The sequence below is a fragment of the Tetrahymena thermophila genome, assembly GCF_000189635.1.
Source record: "Tetrahymena thermophila SB210 genomic scaffold scf_8254697, whole genome shotgun sequence".
Classification (NCBI taxonomy): Eukaryota; Ciliophora; class Oligohymenophorea; order Hymenostomatida; family Tetrahymenidae; genus Tetrahymena; species Tetrahymena thermophila.
This window is the reverse complement of record NW_002476463.1, coordinates 588,487-603,686: the sequence shown is the minus strand read 5'-3', so window position 1 is coordinate 603,686 and position 15,200 is coordinate 588,487. Positions and strand designations below refer to the sequence as shown.

Sequence of the window (15,200 nt, the reverse complement as noted above, 5' to 3'; positions counted from 1 at the left end):
TTTATTTTTTTTTTGTGTTTATATGTCAGACTTTTATGTATTATCAATAATTAATAATTTTTAATTAATTAACAAATAAGCAAAAATTAAATTTTAGAATGGGTAAATTAAGAAGTTTGATCTTAATCGCTTTGCTTTTTACTTCCGTATATTGTGCCTGCGACTATACTATAAGTCAAGGTAACTATAGTGGTGGCTGTGCTTAAAACTGTAAAGATTTCGATACTATTGAAAAAGCTAAGGCTGCTTGTGATGCTGATACCTCTTGTTAAGGTGTTACTTTTAGTTAAAAAGGAAGTGGTGGTAGCGCTTCTACTGGAGCCAGCGGAAACGGCTGGGGCTATTAATTAAGAGCTTCTTAGAGCACTAGTCACTCACCTTCTGGTGAAACCTCCTGGATTAAGGGTTAATGTCAACCTACATTTGAGTGTGATTTCTAACCTTATCCAGGTTAATACTTAGGAGGATGCTTTAATGGATGTCAAGATTTTAAAAATTTAGAAGATGCTTTATAAGCTTGTAGATAATAAAGTGGATGTGGTGGTGTAACCTTCTCTAAAAAATCTATTGGTGGACCCAATGCAACCAATGCATTCGATGGAAGTTGGGGTTATCAATTGAGATCTAGTACTACTGCTAGCGGTTCTCCTAATGGTGAAGATTCCTGGGGAAAGATAAATTGCAGCAATTATTAATAAGGTGATTGCTACGTTCTTCATCCCGGTGATTATAGTGGTGGTTGTGCTTAAAATTGTAAGGATTTCTCTTCTCTAAGCTAAGCTAAGGCTGCATGCAACAGCGATTCTTCTTGTAAAGGCATTACATTTAGTTCTCCAAGCGGTGGTGGTAGTTAATCTTCAGGCGCTGTTGGTAACGGCTGGGGTTATCAATTAAGAGCTTCTTCTACCACAAATCACTCTCCTTCAGGTGAAAATTCTTGGGTTAAAACTGATTGTTCAAATTTATTCCCTTGTGATTTCTTACCTTCTTAAGGTTATTACATTGGTGGATGTTTCAACAATTGCTAAGATTTTAAAACCTTAGCTGAAGCTTAAGCTGCTTGTAGATAATAAGCTGGATGTGGAGGTGTAAGTTTCTCTAAGAAATCAATAGGTGGTTCCAGTGCTACCAATGCATTTGACGGTGCTTGGGGTTATTAATTGAGATCAGGTAAAAACTTAGTTCTCTCTCCCAACGGTGAAGATTCATGGTTAAAGTAAAGCTGTGGTTAATATACTTAAATTTCATCTCAATGCATTTATTCTTATAATCCTGGTGATTATAGTGGTGGTTGCGCTTAAAATTGCAAAGATTTCGCTAATATTGAAGATGCTAAAAACGCTTGTAACGCTGATCCCAACTGTAATGCAGTTACTTTTAGTCAAAGAAATAGCGGAGGTGGTGCTTCAACCGGTGCTAGCGGCAATGGATGGGGATACTAATTGAGAGCTACAAAGGGAAGTACTCATTCACCATCTGGAGAAACTACTTGGGTCAAGTAAAGCTGTTAACCTGCTACTACTTTCCCTTGTTTCTTCCAATAAGCTTCTTAAGGTTATTATTTGGGAGGTTGCTATGATAGTTGCAGAGACTATTCCAATTTAAAAGACGCCTAAAATGCTTGCTTAAACAAATCAGGTTGTGGTGGTGTTACTTTCTCCAAGAAAAATATTGGTGGATCTAATGCCTCTAATGCTTTTGATGGATTTTGGGGTTATTAATTAAGACAAAGCACTACTCCTTCACTTTCTCCTAACGGTGAAGATTCCTGGGTCTAAGTTTGCTTAAATTATCCTGCCCTCTTTACAGGATGTAATTTCACAGGACAAATGGTCGCATTCCCTCCTGGTGTATAAGTTCCTTCTCTTAACTTATCATAATACCACAGTTTATATGTTCCTTCTGGCTAATATCTTAACTTGTATAACTAATCCAATTAGAAGGGTTAAGCTACTAATTATTCAAGCTCTGTATCTTGTTTACCCCAAGGATTCATGTTGATGATTCAACAACCTCACTCTATCTCTACCCATAAATCTGTAGAGAATAAGCTTAAGAAAAATAGACAATGATTTAAATAAGAAAAAAATTATCATAATTTTTAATTTCTATGAAATATCATAAATGTATTTTATCGCTTTTATAAAATTGTATTACTAATTTACAATTCAATAACTATTTTATCAATTTTTTTTTTTTAAATCTTATCAGAAAATAAATTTAATTATTGTTTAAGCAATTAAATTGCTAAATTGAATTTATAAAAAATTTATTTGACTTATTAATTTATTTTCCTTTATTTTTAGATTTGAAATTAAAGAAGTGAATTTTTAAGGTTTTTATTACTTTTAAAAATTTCATTCAAAAATAAACTTTAGATATTGCGATTTCTCATATTTTAAGACTGAGTTTTGAAATTTTGAAAAATTGATTTTATTAAGACAATAATTTCTAATTAGAAAATATTTAAATTAATTGCTATCTTTGTTACTAATCCTAATGTATTTAAATTTAATAAAATATTTTATTAATTAATTTTCTCATTTATCAAAGGAATATGCATTTATTAGGTATGCTATTAAATACTTTTTAATTTCTTTAATATTCAACAGAGTCTGCAGTTACATATAATTAAATAGATTATTATAGATGAGCACCTAAGGTTATATTTTAATTATATTAACAAATTCTGAAGACATTTATTTGATTTACTTTATCAATTAATATCAGTAAAATAATTTGAACTAAGGGTTAATTTAAAATTTTTAATAAGGCTACTTTAATGTGTTCGAGCTTGCTTTTTAAAATAGTATCGTATTTGTTCTAACTAAAGTACTTATTTATCTAACTCTTTATGATAGTTAAATAACTGAATATAAATTAATCTGCTTATGGCTGATTTTTTCAGTAGGACTTGATTTGTTCTTTTTCTGGATGGATAATTTATTTGAATTAAAATATTTGTTTTAAGTTAATTATCCTGACTTACCAAATATATTAATCAAGCAATCATTATCGGCATAATTTAATTTAATTTCAAGTGTAATGGTCTTAGCAGAGTGCTCAAAAATATCAAAACTTTTACTTTTTTATGCAATTTATAATATTATTCTTGCTATTTATTATGACTAGAGTATTAAAAATAGAGTGAGATTTTATAACCCTTTCTTTTAAAGTAGAATTTCTTTAATAATCAAATTCATTTTTCATATTGATGTTGAGGCTAAAATTCATATTAAAAATGTACATTTTGAAGGATGCCTATTTTTGAATTTATTTATAAAATTCTCTCTGATGCAAAAATGCTTTCTATTGATTTTATATTTATACTATCTGATCAATTAAGATGAAATTACAAATTATTAATAATTTTGTCTATGCTTAATAGTTATGTCTCCTATTTTCTAATTTTACAAACTTATCTAAACTCTAGATTTAAGAAATGCAAAAAATCCTTATGTAATAGAAATTGACAATTTTTACGATCTGAAAAAATACATTTAATTGTACGAATAAGAAAATAAAAGTAAGAAATTTTAATACTTTTAAAATCTTAAGTTAGTAAACATTTATATAAATCCAAATTAATTTGTGAATCACTCTGATCTTTTAGTATCATTATTTTCCTCTTTTGGCACCTCTGAAATATCTTCGAGATTTTACAGCAGATAGTACTTAGAGTAATCTTAAAAGTATTAAAAGATTATATTAAATTCAGAAATATAAGCAAATGACTTTGATTTTACAATCAAAATTTCTTAAGTATTACCTTAAATAAAATTACTTAAGACTAAAGTGGAAAGAAATGTGGATTTTTATAAAATCATAAGTTTATTATTTACGAATAGTATATTATTGAAGATAGAAAATATTAAGTTTGGGATTTAGAAGACTTAAATACAAAATTAATTTAAATAAATAACAGGTTCTTTGATTAAACAAATGTAACCTAACTGTAAGCTTTGGTATTTAAGACTTTTATATCTAGATAATAAATTCACAATCCTCTCATTATATTTTATGACCTCTTTGAAAAATACTGACTTTAAACTCCTTAAATTAATATATATTAAATAAATTTAAGTCTTTAATATTAAAACAAAAATAAAACAAGTATGAGTTAATAATAAGTATAGGCTAGCTCAATTTAATATCAAACTATTTTTTTTTATTTGTGTTGTTTTTTAATTATATAAAATATATAATTAATCCTTAATTTAAATAAAATACTGTAAATCCTCATTAATTATCACCCCTTTAAATTTATTTTCACCATTTTTACCGAAATTTTGATTTAAGTTAATTAAATTTTCCATCACTTTAATAAATGAAATCAAATTAAAATTACCTATTTATTTATTTATTTATTTATTTATTTATTTTTATTTTAAAGAAACAAAATAAAAAATATAAGTAGATTATTAATTAATGCTTTTTTTTTAGTGATATTTTAAAAATTAGCAATTAATATTAAGTAATTTTCATCACAATATTAAAATATTTTGAACCACTTATTTATTTTTATGAAAGGAAATAGATTAATAAAATAAATATAATAAATTTATTCATAAATTTAATTGATAATTTTGTAATTTTGGAAAGCATGGATTATAAAAAAAACTACGTTTAACTGATTATAGCTTACACATTTATTTCTAAAGTATCATTGATCTTGTAGATTTACCAACTCATTTAACTTTATCATGTATTTAAATTTGATAAAATATTTTATTAATTAATTTTCTGATTTATTAAAGGAAGATATAAATATTAATTCTTACATTAGAAGCTTTTTACTTTCTTTAATATGCAGCAGATATGTGAGTTACATATTCTTAAAAAGATTATATTAGATGAGCATTTAAGGTTATATTTTAATTATATTAACATATTCTGAAGACATTTACTTGTTTTACAGGCTCTTAATCAATTAAAATCAATAAAATAATTTGAACTAAGGGTTAATTTAAAACTTTTAATAAAATTATAATTATCTATTCTTTCTTGTTCATTTTAATAGTATCATATTTGCTCCAACTAAAGTACTTATTTATCTAACTCTTTATGATAGTTAAATTATTGAATAAAAATTATTTTGCTTATGGCTGATTTTTTCAGTAGGAGTTGATTTGTTCTTTTGCTGGATGGATGGCTTATTTAGTTTAAGCTATTTGTTTGTTACTAATTATCCAAACTTACCCAATATATTAATCAAGGAATCACTATTGGCATCATTTAATTTCATGGCAAGTGTAACGATCTTATCAGAGTGCTCAAAAATATAAAGATTTTTACTTTTTTATGCAATTTATAATATTATTCTTGCTATTTATTATCACTAGAGTATTAAAAATAGAATTGAATACATGCAAATATAAAACTCTTTAGAAAGAAATTTGGTAATCAAATTTTTTTTTCATATTGATGTTGAGGCTAAAATTGTTACAGAAGGCGTATAGTTTCTAGGATGCATAACATTAAATTAATCTATAAAATTCTCTCTGATGTAGAAATGCTTTCTATTGATTTCTTATTTATACTGTCTGATGAACCAAGACGAAATTACAAATTATTAATATTTTTGTCTATGCTTAATAGTTTTGTCTCCTATTTTCTAATTTTTCAAACTTGTCTAAAATATGGATTTAAGAAATGCAAAAAATCCTTATGTAATAGAAATTGATAATTTTTACGATCTGAAAAAATACATTTAATTGTACGAATAAGAAAATAAAAGTAAGAAATTTTAATACTTTTAAAATCTTAAGTTAGTAAACATTTATATAAATCCAAATTAATTTGTGAATCACTCTGATCTTTTAGTATCATTATTTTCCTCATTTGGTGCCTCAGAAATATGTTCAAGATTTTACAGCAGGTAGTACTTCGAGTAATCTTAAAAGTATTAAAAGATTAAATTAAATACATAAATTTAAGCAAACGACTTCGATATTACAATCAAAATTTCTTAAGTATTGCCTTAAATAAAATTACTTGAGACTAAAGTGGAAAGAAATGTGGATTTTTATAAAATAATAAGTTTACTTTTTACGAATAGCATATTATTGAAGATAGAAAATATTGAGTTTGGGATTTAAGAAGACTTAAATACAAAATTAATTTAAATAAATAACAGGTTCTTTGATTAAACAAATGTTACCCAACTTTAAGCTGTAGTATTTATGGCTTTTATATCTCAGTAACAAATATACAATCCTCTCATTATATTTTATGACCTATTTGAGTGCTACTGACTTTAAACTAGATAATTTAATATATATTAAATAAATTTAAGTATTTAATTTTAAAACTAAAATAAAGCAAATATGAATTAATAATAAATAGAGGCTAGCTCAATTTAATATCAAACTATTTTTTTATTTGTATTGTTTATTTATCAAAGTAGTTCTAATTATATTTACATTTTAAGGGGGAAAACGAAAGAATAAAAATAATTTATTTATATATATATTATTATAATTATCTTAAAATAAACAATTTAATTCAAAAATCCTCTTAAATTTAATTCCCTGGTTATATTCACTTATGGAGTAGAGCTTTTCTTTCTCAATATTATTTTTTAGTTAAATTCTATTTAAGTTTTAGAAAGCTTACATAATAATAAAAAAATCTAAAAATGTAAAAAAAAGTATTTTAAATCTAAATTTTTAAAAATAATTTTTTTTATCTTTACATAAAGTCTCATTAATAAAAATAAAGTATTAATTACAAATAAAAATTGAACCTATTATCTATAAGTTGAAAGACTCTATGAATATTTTACCAAATTAAATTTAAGTAAGTAGATTTTAAATTATTATATTTGATTTCCTATCTAATAAAATATAATACTTACTTCTGTAAGAAATATAAAAAAATAAACTTTTGATTAATGAAAAAGCTGTAAAAAAAAGAGTTTAAATATCTGATATTGGTTTACATGATAATCTCTAAAATATCAATTATTTTGTAAATTTTTTAGTACATCTAGCTTTATAACGTAACAATTTTTACTATCATAAATTTAATTTAATTCTATTATAAAAATTTAATAAACAGTAATAAGATGGATTTGTGTATTTGAGTGATAAAGCATTTGCTTTTATATTTTGTAGTAATCGATATGCGTGTGCCTTGTATATGTAGATTTTTTTTAAAATGAAAAAAATCAAAGTAATTTGTCTGATTACGTTTTTCTTAGAAGATATTTACTTCTTTAGTAGTTTAAAATATGAATTAGAGGAGCAAAAAAATGAAGAAATAATGACCTAATAAAATTTATTGAATGATATTAATGAAGAAGACTTCAAAAAAAATATACCAAATTATTTAAATTGCTGTTATTAAATAATAATATTTTAATTCCTGCTAAAATTATCAGTTTCATTTGGTCTATTGACAGCGAAACACTTGAAACAAATTTTATAGGCCTATGTGTTATCATTTCACTTTCTATAGACCATTAGATTATTTGGATGTATGTGCTATTCTACTTCAATTTACTTTCTCATTTAGATTCAGCAGGTCTTCCACAAGTACTTATTCAAGAAACTCTTATAACTTCACTTAATTTCCTTGCCTGCGCAACAACATTTATTTAAAATATGAGATTAGAATATTTCATTTGGCTTTATTTGATATTTAATATGCTTTTAATTTATAATTATTATAAATCAATAAGAAATAGAGCGATTTACAGCTAAATGTATTTTTTAATTTATGCATTGATTGTAAAAATGTTATGTCATGTAGATGTTGAATGTAAACTAGTTTTATCAAATTATTAATCAATAGGTTCCTTAACTTTGAATAAAACTATGAAATTCTCTATTATTTAGAAATTAGTTCTATATTTGTTTTTTTTACTCAACCATTACTAATCAACTGAGATAAATTATTACCAATAAAGTCTTATAATTTTAGCTATTACATCTATAACAGTATAAGTTATTAGATATTGCCGTTATATTGATATTCTTAATTTCAGAAATCCTTACAAAATCGAAATAGATAACTTTTACGACCTGAAGAGATGTATTTTAGAGTATGAAAATCAAAATAATTAAAATAGTTTCTATAAGAATCTACAAACTGTGGAAATTTATATCGCTTATGAAGATTTTGTAAATAAATCTGATTTAATAAATTGTTTACTATGTGCTTTTGGAAGATCAGAAATTAATTCATCAGCCTATAAAAGAAAGAATTTAGGTTAATAAAACAGCTATTAAAAAATAAGAATTTTAAATTAAATCCGTTCAGACAGCTTTGAAATAGGTCTCTAAAATTGTAAAATTCTACCATAAATAGTATAGCTAGAAGCTTATTTAACAAATATTAAGTAATAGTAATTAGCTAAATGTCTTTTATAAAAAAATTGCATTTTATGGCTAACAAATTTAGATATTGATTTAGGTCAAAATATGTCAGTAATATGGAGACATAACTAATATGTACAATAAATTTTAACTACACAAATGCAGATTATAGCTTATAATCAAAATGTTTCAATCGAATAAACATTTAACCCTTAAATAATATTCTACGATATTTTTGTATGATTGATAAATTTAATTATTCATTTGTAACTAACTTAATTTTCAGTCTTTTATTAAAATAATTTTTGTTAATAAATTTTAATAATCTATTTAATTAATAATATGAATATTTTATTTAAATTTTTTTATATTTTCATATTTATTTAAACTCTAAACAAAAAATATTTTTAAATTTTGATATTTCTATTTTGATAAAAACAGAATAGCTTTAAATTTTAAAAAATAATTTTTTTAATATCTGAATCAGGTTATATAAATATAAATAATAAAAATATTAATGGTTTATAAAAATTTAACCAATTCTCAATGAGTTAAAAGATGCTATGAATATTTTAACTTTTTAATTTTAAATTAGCATTGTAATTTATTAGTTAGGAAATCAAATATAATAATTTAAAACCTGAAAGAAAGAAAGAAAGAAATATAAATAATTAAATTTGATAAATGATAGAGCTGTAAAAAAAAGAGTTTAAATATCTGCTATTGGTTTACATAATAATCTCTAAAATATCAATTATTTTGTAAATTTTTTAGTACCTCTAGCTTTATAACGTAACAATTTTTACTATGATAAATATAATTTAATTCTATAATAAAAATTTAATAAACAGTAATTAGATAAATTTGTATATTTGAGCGATAAAGCATTTGTTGTAATATTTTTTTTAAATCGATATGCGAGTGCCATTTTTCTAGTGAGGATTTTTCAAATTAAATGGATCAAAGCACTTTGCCTGGTTTCGTTTTTCTTAGAAGATATTTACTACTTTAGAGGTTTAAAATATGAATTGGAAGAGCAACAAAATGAAGAAATAATTATCTATTAAAATTTATTGAATGGTATTAATGAAGAAGACTTCTAAACAAAATATGCTAAGTTATTTAAATTGTTGCTATTAAGCAATAATATTTTGATTCCTGCTAAAATTATCAGTTTCATTTGGTCTATTGACAACGAAACACTTGAAACAAATTTTATAGGCTTGTATGTTATCATTTCATTTGCGATAGACTAGTACATTTTTTGGATGGATGGGTTATTCTACTTGAATTATCTTATTCACTTAGATGCAGCAGGTCTCCCACAAGTACTTATTCAAGAAACTCTTATTACTTCAATTAATTTTCTTGCTTGTGTTGCAATATTTATTTAAAATATGAGATTAGAATACTTCTTTTGGCTTTACTTGATATTTAATATGCTATTAATTTATAATTATTATAAATCAATAAGAAGTAGAGCAATTTACAGCTAAATGTATTTTTTAATTTATGCATTGATTATAAAAATGTTATGTCATGTTGATGTTGAGTGTAAAATCGTTATAGCGAATTATGAGTCAATAGGTTCCTTAACTTTGAATAAAACTATAAAATTCTCTATTATTTAGAAATTAGTTCTTTATTTATTTTTTTCACTCAACCTTTACTAATCAAATAAGATCAATTATTACCAATAAGGTCTTATAATTTTAGCCATTACAACTATAGCAGTATAAGTTATTAGATTTTGCTGTAACATTGATATTCTTAATTTCAGAAATCCTTACAAAATTGAAATAGACAACTTTTACGACCTGAAGAGATGCATGGTTGAGTATGAAAATCAAAGTAATTAAAATGGTTTCTATAAGAATCTACAAACTGTGGAAATTTATATCGCTTATGAAGATTTTGTAAATGAATCTGATTTAATAAATTGCTTATTATGTGCTTTTGGAAAATCAGAAATTAACTCGTCAGCCTATCAAAGAAAGAATTTAGCTTAATCAAACAGCTATTAAAAAATAAGAATTTTAAATTACATCCATGCAGACAGCTTTGAAATAGGTCTCTAAAACTGTAAAATTCTACCATAAATAGTATAGCTAGAAGCTTATTTAACACATATTAAGTAATATTAATTCGCTAAATGTCTTTTATAAAACAATTGTATCTTATGGCTAACAAATTTAGATATTGATTTAAACCAAAATATGTCTGTATTATGGAGACAGAACTAATATATACTATAAATTTTAACTACACAAATGCAAATTATAGCTTATAATCAAAATATTTCTATCGAATAAACATTTAACCCTTAAATCATATTCTACGATATTTATGTATGATTGATAAATTTAATTATTCATTATTTGTAACTTAATTGTCAGTCTTTTATTTTTTGTTATTAAATTTTAATAATCTATTTAATTAATAAAAAGAATGTTTTGAACTCTAAACAAAAAATATTTTTAAATATTGATATTTCTAAATTCATAAACCTTAATTAAAAATTAAAAAAAATATTTTAGCAATAATAACAATCTAAGATTGATAAAATTAATTAAAATTTATTTTACTCATTTATGGAATCTCTCTTCAAAGAAATTAATAAAATGTGATACCATAGTTCAGAAGAAACTAACTGATAACAGTCAAGGTATTAAAAAATTTTTCAGATCATTTAATAAATATCGTATTAAATTAAATTGACAATATTTGGTTTCGAACCATAAAAAAGTACAGTATGTTTTTTATTAAATTGAAATAAGCTAAATTTTTTAGTTTTTGAACAAAAATTTCATGCGAAATATGGCAAAAAAGAGTTAAATTTATTTTAGAAAATTAAAATAAAATTAAGATGGAGTTTATTTATTTATTGAAAGATAAGTATAATATTTACCTTTTATAATTACTCAAGTGATTAATTAATAATAAAAAATTTAATTAGAAAAATTTTGTTTTGAAATTATAGATTCTATATTAAAAAAATGATAGAATAAATAAACAATATTAAGTAATAAATTTCTAATGAATGCTTTATTTCAAAAGAATATATAAGAGATTTACTTGAATTGTTGTCAAAAATTAATTACGAATAATTTTAATATTTGGAAAGCAATCAATTTTACTTATCTCTAAAAGCCTTAGATAAAAATTCATTAATAGAAACTGCTTTAAAAATATAAGACCAATGTAAAATATTTTTTGTAAAAATATAAATTAATTATTTAATCAAGATCAAGAAACTGAAAAGAGTAAATAATCTAACTAATAATAAGCTAAGCCCTTAAAAAGTTTTAATGTAGCTTAGTACTTAGTCGAAGAGTACGAATTTAGTCAATGTAATTTTATAATAATAAAGTTTTGAATAAATAAAATTAATTAAAAATTAGATTTCTTTGAATCAAAGATTTTTTCATATGAAGAAGTAATTTAGCTTAACTTTAAAATTTTGTTCAAGCTTAATCTATAAAAAGCTCAATAAAGATTTAATAAATAGAATTCATAAGCTGAAGGTTTCAAAAAAGTAATTTGATTTTTTTATTCAAAGTTTACCAAAATTTAATTGATTTATCTAAAAATTATTTTAATGTAATTATTGCTTCAAATTTAAATAAATACTTTACAATTTGAGAAGTATCGAGAAGTTTTTCCAATATTTATTTTTTTATTTATTATTTATTGTTAAATTATTTAATAAAAATAATTTAAATTTTAAATTTTCAGGTCAAGTTTTTTAATATCTAAGGATGCAAAAGAAATAGGGGAAAGAATCAGCTAAATTCCTCATTTATCTGATCTAAAATTAGAATTATAGTAATAAAAGTGATTATTTTAAATTTAATCTAAGCTTTATTTTTTAGATAAAATATGATCAAAGGAATTGGAGCTGTGGGATTAGGATAAGGAATAGGCACATGCTTAAACATGAAAAGTCTTTACATAAATTTAAGGTATGATAAAAAAAAATTATATTTAGCTCATTTTTAGTATTTAAAAGCGAAAATAGTTTGGCTTAAGGGGAATTTAGTGGATTAATAGAAGGAATAAATAAATGTGAAAATCTCTAAAATTTATCTTTAATTTTAAAGTAAATAATTTAATTATAAAATAATAGCTTTAATAATAAAAATATAAAACAGTCAAAATAATTTAGCTTAAAATAGCATTCATTAGTTTGGAGTTTAGTTAGGAAAATGTTTGAAACTAAATGAATTGTATTTAGAGATGAAGTAATTTTAATAGAAATTAATTAATAATTAAATTTAAGATAAATAACGAACCACTTTAATATAGCCATTAAAAATTAATCGATACATCATGTTAGGGACTAGGAATAGGTATTAGCTAACTTTAGGGTTTAAAAAAACTTAAATTAAATCTTTAGTAAGAACATAAATATAATTGATTTATTTTTTATAATTAGATAATTAATAATTAAATTTAGGTACTGCGATATCTACGAAGAAGGAGCTAACGAAATTGGCAAGGCAATTTAAAACTGCTCTAAATTAGAAAACATCATTTTATAATTAAAGTTAATTATTCATTTAATTAAATGTAAAAAATTTCTTAATCTGTTCAATAGTGGAAATAGAATAAAGCAAGTAGGAGCTGAATAAGTAGCCAGAGGTATAGGCAATAATAAAAACCTAAAAGAAATAACTGTGGAGCTAATGTAGTTAAAAAATAAGATTTGTGGCTATATTTAGATTTAATTTTAATTAAAATAGGACTAATTTGATACAAACTAAAGGAGGTGTTTTCATTGGATAAGAATTAGCAAATTGCACTAATTCAACAAGTTTGAGTTTAAATTTAGTGTATTTAATTCAACATATTATCATAAATAAATAAATAATATTTACTTATAAATAGTGCTAATTCTATAGGTCCGTAAGGAATTACAGCAATTAGTTAAGGTCTATCTTCATGCAGTTAATTAAAAAAGCTAAATCTCTAATTAGAGTATAATTTAAATAAATAAATTTATTTATTTTGATTTAATTTTAAATTTAAATATAAGCTCAAACTCTATTGCGTCAGAAGGATTAGCTAGTCTTGGAGTTGCTATTTCATAATTATAATTTCTAGAAATACTGCTGCTAAATTGCTAGTATTTTTATTCGATTCATTAATTATTTCAATAATTAATTTCATTTAAGATTAAATTTTAGTTTTTACTTATTCACTTGTCAAAAAAAAATTTTAAAGCTGAAAGAAATAGAATTTAAAATTAGATTATTTAATTTTAGAATTCATTTAACTAGAATTTATTGACCATAGACTCTCTAATTAAGGAGGATTATTTTAGAAAAAAATTATTTTGAATTCACCTTCATTAATTTTAGTAATTTATCATATAAAAACTAGATCCATCCACAATCATTAATTAATTGATGATTTTTAAAAATATTTAATTGAGGTTCTTTTTCAATTAATTAATAATATTTTTAAATATTTATAAAAAAAATTAATAAATATTTAAATAAAAGCACTTGCAAAATTGATAAAATTGGAGGAATCAAGTTTGGAGAAAGCTTAATGAAATGCACCTAACTTAAAAGATTAGAAATGAACTTTCAGTAAAATTAGCTTTTGATTTTAATTAAAAATTAACTTTTTTTCTTTTTAATAATGTAGATCTAATGAATTAGCGTGTGAGGGTGTAGAAGGATTAGGAAGAGGTTTGCGTTAGTGTACATAATTAGAAAAACTTGTTTTAGATATTACGTAATCTAACTAATATTGCTTAATATATATTACATTTATATATTTTATTTAAAAAGACAAAATAAAAGTACTTAATAGAGTATATCATCTTTATTTGAAAGCCTTTCATATTGCTAAAAAATTAAATAGATAATCATGGAGATATCATCTTAATTTTAGTAAATTTCTAATATTTAAAATATTGCAATATTTATTTATTAATTTTATCAATTTTAAATTAATAAAAAGTTAAAGTGCCAATATTTTGTGTCCAAAAATAGGAGTTTTAAGAAATTGCACTTATCTTAATTTCTTAAAGATAAAATTAGATAGGTAAATTTTATTTATAACTAATTTTCACTTTAATATTAAATTTACATTAAATTCAATTTCTAGTTTATTTTTTTTATCTAAAAAAAGTATGTCAATTGGACAATAATATAAAAATGAATTAAAAGTAGAAAAGATAAAAGCATAAAAATTTAAAAGACTTGTATGCTTAAAATTTAATTGATAAATTAATTTAATCATAATTTAATCTTTCTTAATTTTATTTATAATGATAATATTTCATAAATTGTCTGTCTCTATTAAATCTTTATAGAATTTTGTTATTTAAAAATGTTTGATTTCTGTTAGATCAATATATGTTATTATTATTATTATTATTAATTAATAATAAAATTATATATATTGTTAAACCTGTAATTAAAATATTTAATTTATTTTTTATGATTTTAAGCTAATTTAATAAATTGGAATATATTATCAATATTTTAGCTATGGAGTGATTTTTTAAATTATTTATTAACTATTCTAATTTCTTGTATTAAACATTTTATGTTTTTCCTTTTACTAAAATTTAAAAAAAAGAATTGTGAATTAATTTAATTAGCATAAAACTTTTTATACAAGAATTTTAAATGAATTTAATTTAAGTATTAATTTGTATTCTGAAGTGATTATATTTGTTTTAGAAGTTAATTAATCAAGATTTATTTAAAGAAATGGGATAATACTTAACAAAAAAATATTAAGACACTTAAAATGAATATTATAATAATTTGAAAAAAGTAAAAGTTTAAAAGAATTTTAAAAATGATAAAAATTAATTTTTATTTTTTAAATAGTTTACAAATTCAAACTATTCAGGTCACTAAA

At 22.3% G+C, this 15,200-nt stretch overlaps 6 protein-coding genes across 6 annotated transcripts; all 6 read left to right on the top strand. All coding sequences in view use genetic code 6, as the record gives it.

Annotated features, from left to right (window-relative positions):
* Positions 1–56: 56 nt before the first annotated feature.
* On the top strand, positions 57–2,072 carry TTHERM_00086780 (carboxy-terminal crystallin fold protein 12p; the record flags this gene model as incomplete). Its single annotated transcript, XM_001012726.2, has 1 exon — positions 57–2,072. The coding sequence occupies exon 1, from the start codon at positions 99–101 to the stop codon at positions 2,070–2,072; it is 1,974 nt and encodes a 657-aa protein (XP_001012726.1). The 5' UTR covers positions 57–98.
* Positions 2,073–4,327: 2,255 nt separating this feature from the next.
* TTHERM_000086779 (transmembrane protein, putative) lies at positions 4,328–6,254 on the top strand (the record flags this gene model as incomplete). Its single annotated transcript, XM_012796765.1, has 2 exons — positions 4,328–4,705; positions 4,758–6,254. 2 exons carry the CDS (start codon positions 4,328–4,330, stop codon positions 6,252–6,254), a joined length of 1,875 nt encoding a protein of 624 aa, XP_012652219.1.
* Positions 6,255–6,892: 638 nt separating this feature from the next.
* On the top strand, positions 6,893–7,608 carry TTHERM_000086778 (transmembrane protein, putative; the record flags this gene model as incomplete). Its single annotated transcript, XM_012796764.1, has 2 exons — positions 6,893–7,000; positions 7,060–7,608. 2 exons carry the CDS (start codon positions 6,893–6,895, stop codon positions 7,606–7,608), a joined length of 657 nt encoding a protein of 218 aa, XP_012652218.1.
* Positions 7,609–7,736: 128 nt separating this feature from the next.
* TTHERM_000086777 (hypothetical protein) lies at positions 7,737–8,561 on the top strand (the record flags this gene model as incomplete). Its single annotated transcript, XM_012796763.1, has 2 exons — positions 7,737–7,761; positions 7,948–8,561. The coding sequence occupies 2 exons, from the start codon at positions 7,737–7,739 to the stop codon at positions 8,559–8,561; spliced, it is 639 nt and encodes a 212-aa protein (XP_012652217.1).
* Positions 8,562–9,002: 441 nt separating this feature from the next.
* TTHERM_00086800 (transmembrane protein, putative) lies at positions 9,003–10,672 on the top strand (the record flags this gene model as incomplete). The annotated part of the gene is made up of 2 exons (XM_001012728.3): positions 9,003–9,110; positions 9,170–10,672. 2 exons carry the CDS (start codon positions 9,003–9,005, stop codon positions 10,670–10,672), a joined length of 1,611 nt encoding a protein of 536 aa, XP_001012728.3.
* A 642-nt stretch (positions 10,673–11,314) lies between these two features.
* TTHERM_000086799 (hypothetical protein) lies at positions 11,315–14,553 on the top strand (the record flags this gene model as incomplete). The annotated part of the gene is made up of 19 exons (XM_012796762.1): positions 11,315–11,519; positions 11,564–11,668; positions 11,720–11,754; positions 11,804–11,853; positions 12,054–12,143; positions 12,191–12,280; positions 12,328–12,417; positions 12,470–12,559; positions 12,624–12,713; positions 12,775–12,864; positions 12,916–13,005; positions 13,061–13,150; positions 13,206–13,295; positions 13,354–13,443; positions 13,823–13,912; positions 13,971–14,060; positions 14,117–14,218; positions 14,289–14,372; positions 14,460–14,553. 19 exons carry the CDS (start codon positions 11,315–11,317, stop codon positions 14,551–14,553), a joined length of 1,755 nt encoding a protein of 584 aa, XP_012652216.1.
* Between the last annotated feature and the right edge of the window lie 647 nt (positions 14,554–15,200).